Source organism: Haematobia irritans, chromosome 4 (assembly GCF_050003625.1).
Source record: "Haematobia irritans isolate KBUSLIRL chromosome 4, ASM5000362v1, whole genome shotgun sequence".
Taxonomy (NCBI): domain Eukaryota; kingdom Metazoa; phylum Arthropoda; class Insecta; order Diptera; family Muscidae; genus Haematobia; species Haematobia irritans.
Genome location: NC_134400.1, coordinates 83,993,057 through 84,009,291, shown reverse-complemented (window position 1 = coordinate 84,009,291; position 16,235 = coordinate 83,993,057). Strand labels below are relative to the sequence as shown.

Below are 16,235 nucleotides of genomic sequence, written 5' to 3'. Positions count from 1 at the left end.
GCACAACGCTTGAAACTGTTGAATCCTTTAAAGATCTTGGAATACTTTTGGATCGCATGCTAAATTTTAGATCTCACATTTCTATGACTGTAAATAAGGCCTATGGATCATTTGGATTTGTCAAGCGCTGGAGTAAGGAATTTTCTGACCCATTTGTTACAAGAAACTTATATACTTCACTTGTGCGTCCTATCCTGGAATATGGATCTGTAATTTGGGACCCACAGTACCAAATTCATTGCAATCGTATTGAATCTGTTCAGAAACAATTTTTACTGTTTTGTTTACGTCGGAATAACGTACCATGCTGAATATCTGTTTTATGGTTGATTTAATTAACGGAAGATTTAAATCTGACTTCTTTATTAACAGCATATCATTCAATGTACCCTTTAGACCTACCCGCAACTTTGAACTGCTCCATATTGAATACTTTCGAACGAACTTTGAAAACAACGATCCACTTCGCCGTCTTTGTAAAGAATTCAATAAATTTTATTATTATCTTGATTTGTCAGAAGAGAAATACAATGTAAAGAAAAAGATAACATTATTATTAAATACTTGATATATTAACAAACAATATGTATATAATGTAATATATTACTGTTAGTCTGTAAGGGTTTAATCCATAGAAGAAAATAAAAAAAAAAAAAAAAAAAAAAATACTCGTAATTATTAATTACCTAAACTTAATTACTTCATTTATTTGGACAACGCCCAAACGTAAATCCAAAAGAATTTCAATGAGAACGGTTACACCTCCAGTCTATCGTATTTTTTTTTTACCAATTTCAAATAGATAATCGTGTAATATTTGGGTGTAAACATTTGTATGCAATATTTATGAAGTATCATAAGACAAATTTTTAATTAACATGTATGGCATACCTTCATTATCCAACTGATGGTCAATTAGTTATCAATTTGAGTTCCTTGGAATTAGTTGAAATATAGACATATAGTTAACTAATTTAATATTTAAAATGTTGAGTGAAAAAGAAGTGCAGTTATTGAAAAAACGCAACTACAACAAAATTAAAGAATTAATAAGGATTTCATTTGGACTGGGTGTTAATCTAACTAGTCCCTCCAAATTTAAGGATTCGCTAAGAATGTAAGTAAGCAGATATTTAAAAAATAAAGAGTTAAATTTGCATACAGAATTTTTGTTTCTAATTCAATCAAGAAATAAATTGATCCAATTAATTTTTTAATTGAAATGTCTTCAATCATGAAAATCATAGTATCAAAAACAGTTTTAATTGGACATCAAAAAACACTTGATTAAAAAATTAATTGATTTCATTAGCAAATTTCATTTAATTATACCCTCCATCATAGGATGGGGGTATATTAACTTTGTCATTCCGTTTGTAACACATCGAAATATTGCTCTAAGACCCCACATAGTATATATATTCTGGGTCGTGGTGAAATTCTGAGTCGATCTAAGCATGTCCGTCCGTCCGTCTGTTGAAATCACGCTAACTTCCGAACGAAACAAGCTATCGACTTGAAACTTGGCACAAGTAGTTGCTATTGATGTAGGTCGGATGGTATTGAAAATGGGCCATATCGGTCCACTTTTACGTATAGCCCCCATATAAACAGACCCTCAGATTTAGTTTGTGGAGCCTCTAACAGAACCATATTTCATCCGATCCGGCTGAAATTTGGTATATGGTGTTGGTATATGGTCTCTAACAACCATGCAAAAATTGGTCCACATCGGTCCATAATTATATAGCCCCCATATAAACCGATCCCCAGATTTGGCTTGCGGAGCCTAAAAGAGAAGCAAATTTCATCCGATCCGGCTGAAATTTGGTACATGATGTTGGTATATCGTCTCTAACAACCATGCAAAAATTGGTCCATATCGGTCCTTAATTATATATAGCCCCCATATAAACCGATCCCCAGATTTGGCTTGTGGAGCCTCTAAGAGAAGCATATTTCATCCGATCCGTCTGAAATTTGGTACATGGTCTCTAACAATCATGCAAAAATTGGTCCACATCGGTCCATAATTATATATAGCGCCCATATAAACCGATCCCCAGATTTGGGTTGCGGAGCCTCAAAGAGAAGCAAATTTCATCCAATCCGGTTGTAATTTGGAACATGGTGTTAGTATATGATTTTTAACAACCGTGCCAGAATTGGTCCATATCGGTCCATAATTATATATAGCCCCCATATAAAACGTTCTCCAGATTTGACCTCCGGAGCCTCTTGGAGGAGCAAAATTCATCCGATCCGGTTCAAAGTAGGAACGTGGTGTTAGTATATGGTCGCTAACAAACATACCAACATTGGTCCAATCACTCAAAAATTGGTCCATATCTGTTCATAATCATGGTTGCCACAAGAGCCAAAAATAATCTACCAAAATTTTATTTCTATAGAAAATTTTGTCAAAATTTTATTTCTATAGAAAATTTTGTCAACATTTTATTTCTAGAGAAAATTTTGTTAAAATTTTATTCGTTTCATAATAAAATTTTCATCATTGTCAACATTTTATTTCTATAGAAAATTTTGTCAAAATTTTATTTCTATAGAAAATTTTGTTCAAATTTTATTCGGTTCATAATCATGGTTGCCACTCGAGCCAAAAATAATCTACAACCAGAAAAAAGTGACCCCTTCTTTAAGTTAAAATGAACTCATTGTGAAGAAAGTTGAACTTCGTATAGCGCCAAAGACATTTTTATTTGTTTGAACGATGTGATTTTCGTAGAAATTAGGAATAATGCATTCCATATATTAGTTAACATTTTCGTATATTTATTTTCCTATATTAATTCAAATTAGTTAATTTTTTTCATTCTGTAGTATAGTGGTATATTACAGAATGAAAAAAATTAACTAATTTGAATTCATATATGGAATGATTTTATTGAAATTTTTTCATTCATTTCGACAAATCTTACACATTTGTGGTAAAACTTTTACTTCATAATTAGAACTGCTTACCTTCGTTTTTAAATACAATTTTATTTATTTCTATAAGCAATTTTATCTTCAATAAAAGACATGTTTTATTAATGTATTGAATATATTTATTAATAATCAACAGAATCGAATCTATTTGAAATATTAGTTTATTATTCCACTATTTCCAATTTCCGTGTGATATTATCAACTGTAAAACGCACTTTTTCTTCTTCTTGTACTTTTCACTTTTAATAAGTTGCTGCCTAACGATTTTGTCCTCCTTTTACAATTTCAATACCTACAAATATAAAAAATCATAAAACATTTTTGTTGCAAAAGGTTAGCGTCACTGAATATTACCTGAAAATTGAAGATTCCAAAATGAAGACAAATGAAAGGGTTGTTATTCTGCTGGTGTTTTCTTTCTTTATACACTATCACGAACATTGATAGATTTATTTAAAAAAAACGAAAATTTTTCTCACTAATTTAAAATAACAAATATTTTATATATTTTATTTGTTATTTATTATATTATTTTACCATATTATTTTTTAACAATCTCTCCGTATACCAAAACAACGCGATTCCAACTAAAAAAACAACCGACGCGCAAATATATCGATTACACCCACGCGCAAACACATCGATTACGATGACAGGTATCGATTACAGGTAGACAATAGAAATTTAGGAAAATTTCCTATATTCTAACAAGTGTGTTTCCTTAAGTTTTGAAAGGATTGCATACTTCTTAGTACGAATGAACTAAAATATTTTTCTATGCCAAGTGTTGTTCGTATGTATGAAAAACTTTCTATTATAAAGGAAGTCGAAATTATCATTTTATAAGAAATTTTACTAATTTTGAGGAAACTTGGTTTTAGTTCGGTTTTTGTTTATTTTTACGAATGCTTTGTTATCGGTGAATAAAATTTTCTTTTTCAGTAGTAAATTCTTATACCCAGCGAAGAAAATAGTATGAGTAAAATTCCATGCCTTATTCTAGTTAATGAACTATTCCTAACTGCTTACAGTTTAGGATTTTTTTACTGAAACGAGTAAATTTTATTATTTTTCACAAAAATTTACCTTAATGGAAATAAAATGGATAAACTATATTGATGAAAATTTTTTCCTTTAGTTTCGAAGGCACTTTTTTCTGGGTGTACCAAGATTTTATTTCTATAGAAAATTTTGTCAAAATTTATTTCTATAGAAAATTTTGTTAAAATTTTATTTCTGTAGAAATTTTTGTCAACATTTTTCTTTCTATAGAAAATTTTGTGAAAATTTTTATTTCTATAGAAAATTTTGTGAAAATTTTATTTCTATAGAAAATTTTGTTAAAATTTTATTTCTGTAGAAAATTTTGTCAAAATTTTATGTCTACTTTGTCAAACTGAATTATATACGTATTGGATCGATTCTTTTTGATTTAATATATACCACGTATGGACTTACATACAATTTAGAAGATGGTGTTAGGAGGTTTTAAGATATCTTGCCATCGGCAAGCGTTACCGCAACTTAAGTAATTCGATTGTGGATGGTAGTGTTTAGAAGAAGTTTCTAGGCAATCCATGATGGAGGGTACATAAGCTTCGGCCTGGCCGAACTTACGGCCGTATATACTTGTTTTTTAATTGATTCAATTAAAAATTTGATTAATGTTGATTGCAAACCTCAACTAATTTTTGCATTAAACATGACTATTCAATTACTTTCTTAACTGACTTAGTGGTTTTAGTTTTGATTAAAAAATGAAATGAAAAATTAAAAAAAATCATCGCTTTTTAACTGGCTTAGTATGATTAAAAATTTAATTGTATCAATTAATTTTTTATTAAAAAATTTACAACTTTAATCAACTTTTTAATTGGAAATATGTTGGTGATATTTTTTCTGTGTAGGTGTGATTATATGATACCCTATACCACAGAAGTAGTAATATATACGGCCAGGCTGAATCTTAACAAGCCTCTACCACACTAAACAAAAAGTTTACCTTGACCTTCCTTAAGGTATTGAGTCTAGAGGTGTGCGCGTGACACGAAATTTTCACGCGTGTCACGAACAAAATTTGAAGGAACTCTCGTGAATGTGCGTGAATGGGACTAAAATGAATATGTTGTGCGTGAGCGTGCTTGAGAAATAAAATCGGTTCGTGAGTGTGCGTGAATAAAATTTCTGCAAAATCACGCTCACGAAAAAAATCAATATTTATTCATACTCGTATATAAATTGAAATTAATTTAGCTCTCGAACTATATTCTATATTTGAATTTTGTTACCTTTGCTGATTTCCGTTTGGGAAATGTTATGAGTCTCGTGAATTGGTCGTGAATCACGTAAATTGTCGTGAATCGTGCGTGAGTGAGAGTCTTTAAAAGTAGTTCGTGCGTGAGCGTGCGTGAGTACTGGTTTTAATTTCGTGAATGTGCGTGAGTGGGATTGGCTACCACACGTATCGTGCGTGAGCGTGCGTGAATAAACATTTTGCTTCGTGAATGTGCGTGAGTGTGATTGAAATTTCAGTCACGCGCACACCTCTAATTGAGTCCGAGCCAAAGATGCTGCTTCTTTGAACTATTACCGCCGTGTGTCCCCATATGAAAACTAGAGTGATAAAAACCCGGTTTATTTGAAAGTCGGGTTTTCTCGGTTCTAAAAAACCGAACCATTTTTTAAAACCAGTGGGCGGTGTTTTAAAAATTAAATAACCGGTTTTTCCCAAAAGTAGCAAAAACGCTTAATGAAGGAAAAAATGCTTCAATGTTTTAATTTAAAAATTAAATTCCTTGGCAGTAATTGCGGTAACAATACCGTAGATAAATATTAAAATGTTGGATTTTTTTATTTTTTGGTTCCATTTGCTTTGTGTGAATATTTCTGAAATGTTATATTAAATATGGTCTTAAAGAGTCTCGACAACTAAAACTGTTCTTCTACATTCTGCATTTGGCTTTCGAAGAATAATTTTGTTGTTTTTCAAAATATTCACAGAGTTCATTTTCTAAAGAAAGGTACACCAAATTAAGTCGTATAATAATAACGTAAGAAATATCATAGATTTTGTTAACGAAATATAAGCCGATTTGCTTATATTTTATTGAAATATGTCTGAGATCTATTTAGAAAACCAACGTATTTTATTTGACATCTTGGACGAATACACCGAAAGAATTCTCTTCGTTAATTTTACGAAGAATTCTTCATTAACTATTCTTCGTGAATTCTTCATTAAAATAACGAAATTTTCATTCATTTTCGTAAATTTTACGAAGAACATTTTACGAATATACGGAACTTCTACGAAATATTCTACATTAACCTTTCTTCGTAAAAAGTTCGTACTTTTAACGAAACTTTCTTCAAATTTCATGAATTTTGTGAAGAAGTTTTTACGAATATTTTACGAAACATTCTGCGTTAAAATTTCTTCATAAAAATTACGAAACATTTTCTTTGAAATAACGAAGTTGTAAAATTTCCGTTCGCGGCATTAAATTGTCTTTTGTTATGTCCTTTAGTGTATTCCTTTATTCTATTTTTTTATGCAAGCTATGCTACTTCTCATTTGGGTGATAGCGCGCTATGAATATAAGTGAAGCAATAAAACTAAAAATTATTCAAAAACTTTAGATGTAAAGTAAGTAGTGATGTCATTTTTCACACTTGTAACTACAACCAAATGCACTTTCGGCTATAATTTTTTTTTATAAAAGTTCGAACAGTTTTGAAAACAGAGTACCAAAGTTTTTCATAAAAATTACGAAAATTGTTCATAAAAACTGCGAAAATTTTCCATAAAAAGTACGAAGATTTTTCATAAAAAGTACGAAGATTCTTCATAATAAATTCATAAATTTTTTTCTTACAAACTACGATATTTTTGAAAGAAATTTTCTTCGTAAAAAGTACGAAATATTTCGTACTATAATGAAAAGTTTCTTTGGTTGTAAAACAATGACAAATTTCGTACTTTTAACGAAATTTTTCGTTCTTTTTACGAAGAAAATTCTTTCGGTGTACTATGTTGGAAGTGCACAGAAAATACATTCGGGATGTTTTCATATTTCAGTTTACATTGAAAATAAAAAACAGGCGCTACGAATATGGGCCCCAGGAAAATAAGCCCCAAACAGTAAATGAAGCAGAACCCCAATTTTGGGGTCGTCTTTCATTATGAATACAAGCCCCATGAACATGGGCCCCATTTTTATGAATGATAGAAACGAAGATGGACCCCAAAAAAACGTTGGGGCCCATTTTCATTAAGTATTTTTGAGTGTAGGAAGATGGGCCCCAAAATTACGAAAGAGTGCCCCAAAATTAAAAAAACATGCATCAAAATAATTACTAAAGATTTTGTACATCTAAGAGTATTTTTAAATACAACTTTTTAATGCTTATTTAAAAATTATAGTTTACATCAATGCACTAAAACCCAATCTTATTATTCGACTGTACTCCATTCGGGGAGAGCCCTAATGAAGAATGTCGCCACATAATATTATTCTAAGACTAGTTGCTATGTTAATTATTTACCCATAGCTACTTGTTTACCGTTATTGGTACTGTCGCGTCCATCTGCATTAGTTACACGTACATTAGTTAGTGCCTAGTTGAATATGGAGTGTGTTATTTTTACTGGACGAAAAATTGATAATAAATTATTGTATGTGTATGATCAGAAAATGATATATAAAAAAAATCGTCGTATAAAGAAGTTGATAAATATGAATGTTGGGTGAAATCCTGTAAAGCAAGGGTTAATTTAATGCCAGATGGGAAATGTGTCTTAGCGAAAAATTATGTGGATCATTGTCATGACCATCAGGAAAATGAATTTAAAGAAATTAGTGTCTTAAACAAAATTAAAAGTGATTGTATCGAAGTCGAAGAAGTTCAATAAAACAAGCTTTTGAAAAAAACTGTGAGAGGTATGTATATAAATAAATAAATAAATAAGATTTTATATCATATTGTGTATGCTATAAGATTTCAGCATGAATCACAAAATATCAGTTTTCCAAAAATTCAGCGCGGATTGCAGTATATTGTCAGCAAAAACTATACACCGTCTCCTTCAACTCCATTAAAAGTGCTGGAGGCATTTCAATTAGAGAAAATTTGGCAACATTTTGGTATAACCACAGAAGAATCTAAACCGGAGCGCTTCTTTACAGCGTGTATCACAGAAAAAGATATATCGTACTGTATATTTTCATCAATTAAAACAATAAAATTAATTAAAGAAAACATTGTTCCGGCAAATAGAACATATTTAATGGATGGTACATTTAGTTGTGTACCCCGTGGATGTTTTCGACAGCACTTGGTTATATATATATAATATTTCGATGAAGTATATAATTTTAGTTATTATTTATAATATATATTAATATACCTATTTTTAGATATTTCCAGTCTTTTTTATACTAATGGATAAAAAGTCATATATTGCATATGCTTGTTTATTGAAATATATAAATGAAAACATATTTCAAATGGAACCGAATATATTCGTAACTGACTATGAATGTGCAATTAGACGTGCACTGACAAACCAATTTCCGAGTGTAAGCCTAGTCGGATGCTGGTGAGTGATTAAAATATATAATTAAATAAAAGCTGACACTTTCAATTTCCAGAAATAATTTTCAAATTTTTGTAGAACTATGTGGTCGACATTTAAAAGATTTTTATTGGCAGAAAACAATGTTAAAACAATAGACTATTTAAAAAAATCGCGCGAACATAGTTCTACAAAAATTTGAAAATTAATATTACAATCCTTGTTAAACCTTTTTTGCCCAATTATATACTGTACTTTTGTTAGTGGGAGGAAATGAAAGCAAAATATATTTTTCCAAAAAATCGCGCGATAGTGTCAAACGAAAGCAACAGAAGCTGCGTTGTTTGTCGGGGCAATAGTCCCAATATAGTTTTTTTTACCTTGCAAACATTTAATTGTATGCCATGAATGTAATTTAAAGCTGGTATGAAGAAGATTATAAATGTCCTTGTTGCCGTCATGTAGTCCAGGATGTAATGCAAGTGTTTGTTTAAACTAACAAATACTGTACTAATTGTTAACGCTGAAAGCGATTTATTTCATTAATGAATTAATTTTTTTGTTTTTAATTTTGATCATTATATTTCCATTTAATGTAATAAAACGATAAAACCAGATTTGATTTAAGTTTAATCTTTAAAATTAAAAACTAGGCATCTGATAAGCTTAAGAATTGAAAATTGGCCCCACATTAAATGAAAACAGGCCCCAAATAAATTTTAGGGCCCATTTTCATTAGGACATTTTAGGGTCCATTTTCATTATGAAATAGAACCCCAAAAAATAAATGAAATACGACCCCAAAAATGAACCAAATTTCGTGTTGTTGTATCGCACGTAATTATTGGGGCTCATTTTCATTAGAAACAGTGGGGCTCATTTTCATGGGGCCCATATTCGTAGCGCCTAAAAAACAGACAACCGGGTTTTATGATATTAAAAACACCGGTTCTACCGGTCCACCGCAAATGGAGTTTTATACTAAACCGACAATCGGTGCAAAACAAAAAACCGGTCCACCGGTTTTCATCGACCTGTTTTCATCACTCTAATGAGAACACCTTTTTAAAGTCAAACAACTATGAGCTACCGGTTATTTGTGTAATTTTAAATACACGTATGACAGCTTTATACTGCATCTGATCTATAAACAAAGACACTTAATCGCATTCGATACAAAATTGTCATATTCTGTGCGTTATATTCTTGTTATTATTCGGATAACTTTCGAAAATACTTTCTATAGTTTTATGTTCTAGATTGGATTACCAAGTGATCTAAATTTTTTAATTCTTCGCATATGATATCTCGGTTGTGTGTAGATAAAACTGTTAAGTTTATTGTAATAACAAATTTAAAATTGTACTACCAGTTAGTGAAGATTTTTGGAGAATTGCATGCTCAATTTGCCCAATGTTCCCATATGGGGACACTCTTTTTCTAAAAAGTGTAAATTTTTTATTTAAACCTCTTTATTTAGTCGTTACAGAATAAAACCCCATTAACCCCCATTTTCATGAAGCTCCGTTAGTGCTACGTTAGCTAACGAAATTTTAAACCGTACTATGGACATATCTGTCATCTTGCCTATATATTTCATATGACAGTTAGGACATTAACCGCTGAAATTATTTTCAGTGAAAGTTAACTGGATAGAAGATATTTTCAATTTACTTCCTGTTAACTGGGAGTTAAAGCCTAACGGCGCTATATGAAAATGGCCGTAAATCAATTTTTGTCCGGCAGTTTAATTTTGGGTTAAAATGAGGATACTTTCTACGTTGCTATAAATTTAAATTAAGATACAGTTCTCATATATCGAATTTTCTTTTTCTTTTGGCAGTGGTGAATTCTTACTCTCCGAGAAGAAATCAGTGTTAGTAAAATTTCATACTTTATTCTAGTTACAAAATTATTTCTTTCTACTACTTTCAGTTTAGAATGTACTTGCACCCAGAAAAAAGTGCCTTCGAAACTAAAGGAAAAATTTTTCATCAATATAGTTTATCCATTTTATTTCCATCAAGGTAAATTTTTGTGAAAAATAATAAAATTTACTCGTTTCAGTAAAAAAATCCTAAACTGTAAGCAGTTAGGAATAGTTCATTAACTAGAATAAGGCATGGAATTTTACTCATACTATTTTCTTCGCTGGGTATAAGAATTTACTACTGAAAAAGAAAATTTTATTCACCGATAACAAAGCATTCGTAAAAATAAACAAAAACCGAACTAAAACCAAGTTTCCTCAAAATTAGTAAAATTTCTTATAAAATGATAATTTCGACTTCCTTTATAATAGAAAGTTTTTCATACATACGAACAACACTTGGCATAGAAAAATATTTTAGTTCATTCGTACTAAGAAGTATGCAATCCTTTCAAAACTTAAGGAAACACACTTGTTAGAATATAGGAAATTTTCCTAAATTTCTATTGTCTACCTGTAATCGATACCTGTCATCGTAATCGATGTGTTTGCGCGTGGGTGTAATCGATATATTTGCGCGTCGGTTGTTTTTTTAGTTGGAATCGCGTTGTTTTGGTATACGGAGAGATTGTTAAAAAATAATATGGTAAAATAATATAATAAATAACAAATAAAATATATAAAATATTTGTTATTTTAAATTAGTGAGAAAAATTTTCGTTTTTTTTAAATAAATCTATCAATGTTCGTGATAGTGTATAAAGAAAGAAAACACCAGCAGAATAACAACCCTTTCATTTGTCTTCATTTTGGAATCTTCAATTTTCAGGTAATATTCAGTGACGCTAACCTTTTGCAACAAAAATGTTTTATGATTTTTTATATTTGTAGGTATTGAAATTGTAAAAGGAGGACAAAATCGTTAGGCAGCAACTTATTAAAAGTGAAAAGTACAAGAAGAAGAAAAAGTGCGTTTTACAGTTGATAATATCACACGGAAATTGGAAATAGTGGAATAATAAACTAATATTTCAAATAGATTCGATTCTGTTGATTATTAATAAATATATTCAATACATTAATAAAACATGTCTTTTATTGAAGATAAAATTGCTTATAGAAATAAATAAAATTGTATTTAAAAACGAAGGTAAGCAGTTCTAATTATGAAGTAAAAGTTTTACCACAAATGTGTAAGATTTGTCGAAATGAATGAAAAAATTTCAATAAAATCATTCCATATATGAATTCAAATTAGTTAAATTTTTTCATTCTGTAGTATAGTGGTATATAAATATAGGAAAATGTTAACTAATATATGGAATACATTATTCCTAATTTCTACGAAAATCACATCGTTCAAACAAATAAAAATGGCTTTGGCGCTATACGAAGTTCAACTTTCTTCACAATGAGTTCATTTTAACTTAAAGAAGGGGTCACTTTTTTCTGGGTGTGCTGAATCATGTATTATTTATTAATTTATACAAAAATTATTATTTTCCCAAGTGTAAATTTGAAACAAATTTAACTAATCTAATGAAATCTAATGAAATAATTTATTGCTACACTGAAAAAGCAGTGAACCCTTTTCCATTGCAAAATGACCTAAACTGTGGTAATATTGACCATGATTTAGCCCTTTAGATTTTGTTCCATTTGTCTAGTTTAAAATTCTCTTAAATTTTAATTCATCTATGGCATTGTATTTTAGTTCAATTTTACACCACCATAAGGTATATACCCCTACCAAGTTAAAAAAAAAAACCTGTATTATTTTGGTTAACTTGACCATTTTTGGGGAAATCCGATAGTAAAATTTCGTTAATATTCTCTTTAAAATATCGACGAATAAACTATTTTTAAATAAATCTTTCCAAAATACAAAAAAAAAAAAAATAATAATAATCAAAGGAAAAAACAAGTATAAACGGCCGTAAGTTCGGCCAGGCCGAATCTTATGTACCCTCCACCATGGATTGCGTAGAAACTTCTACGAAAGACTGTTATACACAATCGAATTACTTGGGTTGTGGTATCTTAAATCGTTTTCTAAATTGTGAGTTAGTCCACACGTGGTATATATTAGACAAAAAGGTATGTAAGTCTACAAATAATTCGAATCGATATGGACTTTTGCACGGTAAGTAGGGAGCCAGAATTGAAACATGGGGGTCGCTTTTATGGGGGCTATATACAATTATGAACTTGATATGGACCAATTTTTGTGTGATTGGGGATCGATTTATCTGAGGGCTATATATAACTATAGACCGATATGGACCTACACGGATGAAAAAGACTGTTTTTCATATGTTTGGCTATAAACATTATATGTTTGGAACACAAATTTTTAAACACAATATTTTTGAGTGCAAGCATATAATGTTCATAAACTAGCATAACATGTTTGGGACATATATGTTAATATGTTAGAACATATTATGTTTGGGACATAAAATGTTTGTAAATATAATATGCTTGGATGCAAACATATATTAATTTAGAAATAGCCTATAAATATAGATGTGTTTAGTAGCTTGGAGCGCTATTTAACAGGGAGCGATATTGAATTAAGTTGGTGGTTGTTGCTTGTTATTACAAAATTAACATTTTATTTTTCCTTTGGCAATTGATCAGCTACTTCTTTGATCCTTACAAACTGTGTGGTCCGCTGTTCGAATCCCCGTCCGGCAAAAGGTAAAATTAAAATAAAAAAAATCATAAAATTTAATAATTTCTTCTACAATGTTTGTATTACAGAAAAAGGTGCTAAGAACTAAAAAATCTCGTGGAAGTGAGAAAGATGTGGGGGAATATACAATTGGGCAGAAACAAAATTTTGAGCATTCAGGTCGAAAACCTATGTTGTTAGCACCTATATTACCTGTTTATTTTCATAATTCATTATGATTGTAAATATATAAATAAATAAATAAAATTTTGAGCACAATATTGTTTGGGAGAATTTTTTTAAGCATATAATATTTTTGGGTGCAAAATGCTTCCAAACATATTATATGTTCACATAATAACATATTGTTTTTTGGAAGACGACATTATTGAATTTGGATGCAAAAATACAAAATGTTTGGAACTTAGACTACCCAAACATATATTGTTTAGACCAATATGCTTTCAAACATATTATATATTGGAAGAGATCAAACATATAAATGTTTGGGCAATACCCAAAAATATATATGCTTGAAGCAAAATATGTTTGTTTGTTTATTCATTCAATATAATACAAAGGCCTAGTGGCCCATATAGTGTATTACACAGTAATAGATCATAACCATAGGCTACAGAAAAAAACTTTAAAATTAAAATCCTTACAACTAAATAAATACACATCACAACCAGTTTCCCAAATCTAATACACTGAAATAATAATTCAAGTAGTGCAAAAAAATTACAAATAACTAGTAAATAACCCCGTGTTAGCAACAAAAACTAAAGAACAGCGATGAAATAGTCAGTCAAGCGAAAAAAGAAAGATTTTTAGACATCAGGCATTAAAATACTCATAAAGTTTCAGTCGAAAGACATTATTACATTGAGAGAAAATACGTAAAGAATAGGGCAACACATTCCAGCACCGAGCAATCCTGACAACAAAAGACCTCATGTAAACAGAATTCCTCACAAGAGGAATGAGTAATTGAGGATTTCTCGTAGATCTACTGAATGAAAAGCACTCATACAATGCTAAAGGTTGACCACTTTTAATAATCTTATGAAACATGTGAAGTAGACGAATGTTCAGAAAATTCTCAAAAGAGCAACCCAAAAATTCCTTCACATAATCAGAAATATGATCGCGTCGATTAACGTTAAAGACAAAACGAGCAATAGTATTAACTATTCTATTCAAAACCAACAAATTACCATGGCAAGTGCCAGAATAAACTTCTAAACAGTATATAACTTGAGATAATAAAAGGCTGTGAGCTAGACATTTCCTGACAAATAAAGGTAGAATCACTCTTGATGAGTAAATCCTACGCAAGGCACTCCAAACTCTACAACATACCAAATCAATATGCGGTCTAAAGGTAAGTCTACAATCAAGAATCAAACCCAAACATCTCAACCGTTCAACCAACTCAATACGATAATTGCCAAGAAATACATTCAAATTATAGTCATCGTGATTAGATGATCCAAACGAAATAACCTTCGACTTCGATGGGTTAACGGAAAGGCCGTTACTAACAGTCCAACCGCTAAACCCCGAGAGACACCCATTGATTTCCCGCTCCAAAATTCCAATTTCACCGCGATTGCCACTAAAAAGGAAAAAGACATCATCAGCATAACAAAAAGATTTGCACCTATCCAAGAAAACGCATTGATGTAAGTCGTTAATATATAGGATAAATAAAAGTGGCCCAAGCACGGATCCCTGTGGAACTCCGGAGTTTAAACCAAGCACAGAAGACTCATGACCCCTAAATGCAACGTATTGGAAGCGATCATACAAATAAGAAAAAATAAGTCTGCATGCAGATTTAGAAAAGTTAAATTGCGCATGAAGCTTAGAAACCATTGTGACAAAATCTATAGAATTAAAGGCTCTAGAAAGGTCTATAGATACAAGAGAGCATAGCCTATTTTCATTTAATTCCTCTCTGATCGCATCAGTCAATCTAATAAGAAGCATAGACGTGCTAAAACCCTTACGGAAGGCATACTGATCCCGACAAATCTGCACTGAACCACATTCCAATATCTGTGACTTAAGAATGTGCTCCATTACTTTAGAAAGTGCTGGTAAAATAGATATTGGTCGATAATCCTCTGGCCCACGAACCACACGCACTTTAGGAATCGGGACAACGCGAGCCAACTTCCATGGTGAAGGAAAGGTTGAAGTTGTCAAAATCGTATTAAAAAGGTGCAAAATTATACCAGAAATATAAGGAAAAATAAGCTTAATGAAGCGAATTGAAATATTATCTACACCTGTAGATTTAGATTTAACCTTACACAAAGCCTCAAGAAGTTCAGATTCAGTGATGCAGCGAAATGAAAATTCATGATCGCGGTCAGCAAAGTCATCAATGACACTGCGATCATAATCCACAACATCACTGCCCCCAACAAAAAACTGATTCAAGTCATCAACGTCAACCTCAAATTCACCATCGTCACCTGCAACACAACCACTGGCCTTCAGCAACTTCCACATTCCTGCTGTATCCAACCCCTTAAAGACCCTTTCGAAATGTCTCCTCTTTTGGCTACGTATGACGCCCTTAGCTCTATTTCGCAATCTTCGGTAAACCTCCCAATTCTGAGGGGTCCGACTGGCACAGAATGTAGAATATGCTAAGTCTCTAAGAGACCTAGCATAAACAACATCATGTGAGTTCATCCACGAATCAGTATTATATACAACTCTCCTCCTAACCATAGGGACATATGTGAGTAAATCTCTAAACAATATAGACATTTCTTCACACATGGCATTAACGTCAGTTGTAACAAAAAAATTTGAAAATACATAGTTATCCAAATATGTAGCTAAGCTATCCATATCAACTCTATTAAAATCAGGAAATTCAAAAAACTCCACAACCCGATCAATGTTAAAATGAAAAGATAAAAATACCAGTGCATGGTCAGAAATTGAAGGATACTGAACTTGGTCGGAACAACCAACTGTCATGGATGAACTCACAAGATAGTAGTCAAGAAGAGATGTAGAATTTCTCCTAACATCAAAATGTGTAGGCCTACAATTATGTAGCACAGATAAACCACAACGTAAAGCAA

The 16,235-nt window shown here is 31.1% G+C and overlaps 1 protein-coding gene across 1 annotated transcript in view; it reads left to right on the top strand.

Moving 5' to 3' along the window:
• The first annotated feature begins 986 nt into the window (after positions 1 to 986).
• Or63a (Odorant receptor 63a) overlaps positions 987 to 16,235 on the top strand; it is a 60,942-nt gene continuing 45,693 nt past the window's right edge. Inside the window, exon 1 of the mRNA XM_075304418.1 lies at positions 987 to 1,117. Coding sequence (XP_075160533.1) covers positions 987 to 1,117 — 131 coding nt within the window. The remainder of the gene's footprint in view (positions 1,118 to 16,235) is intronic.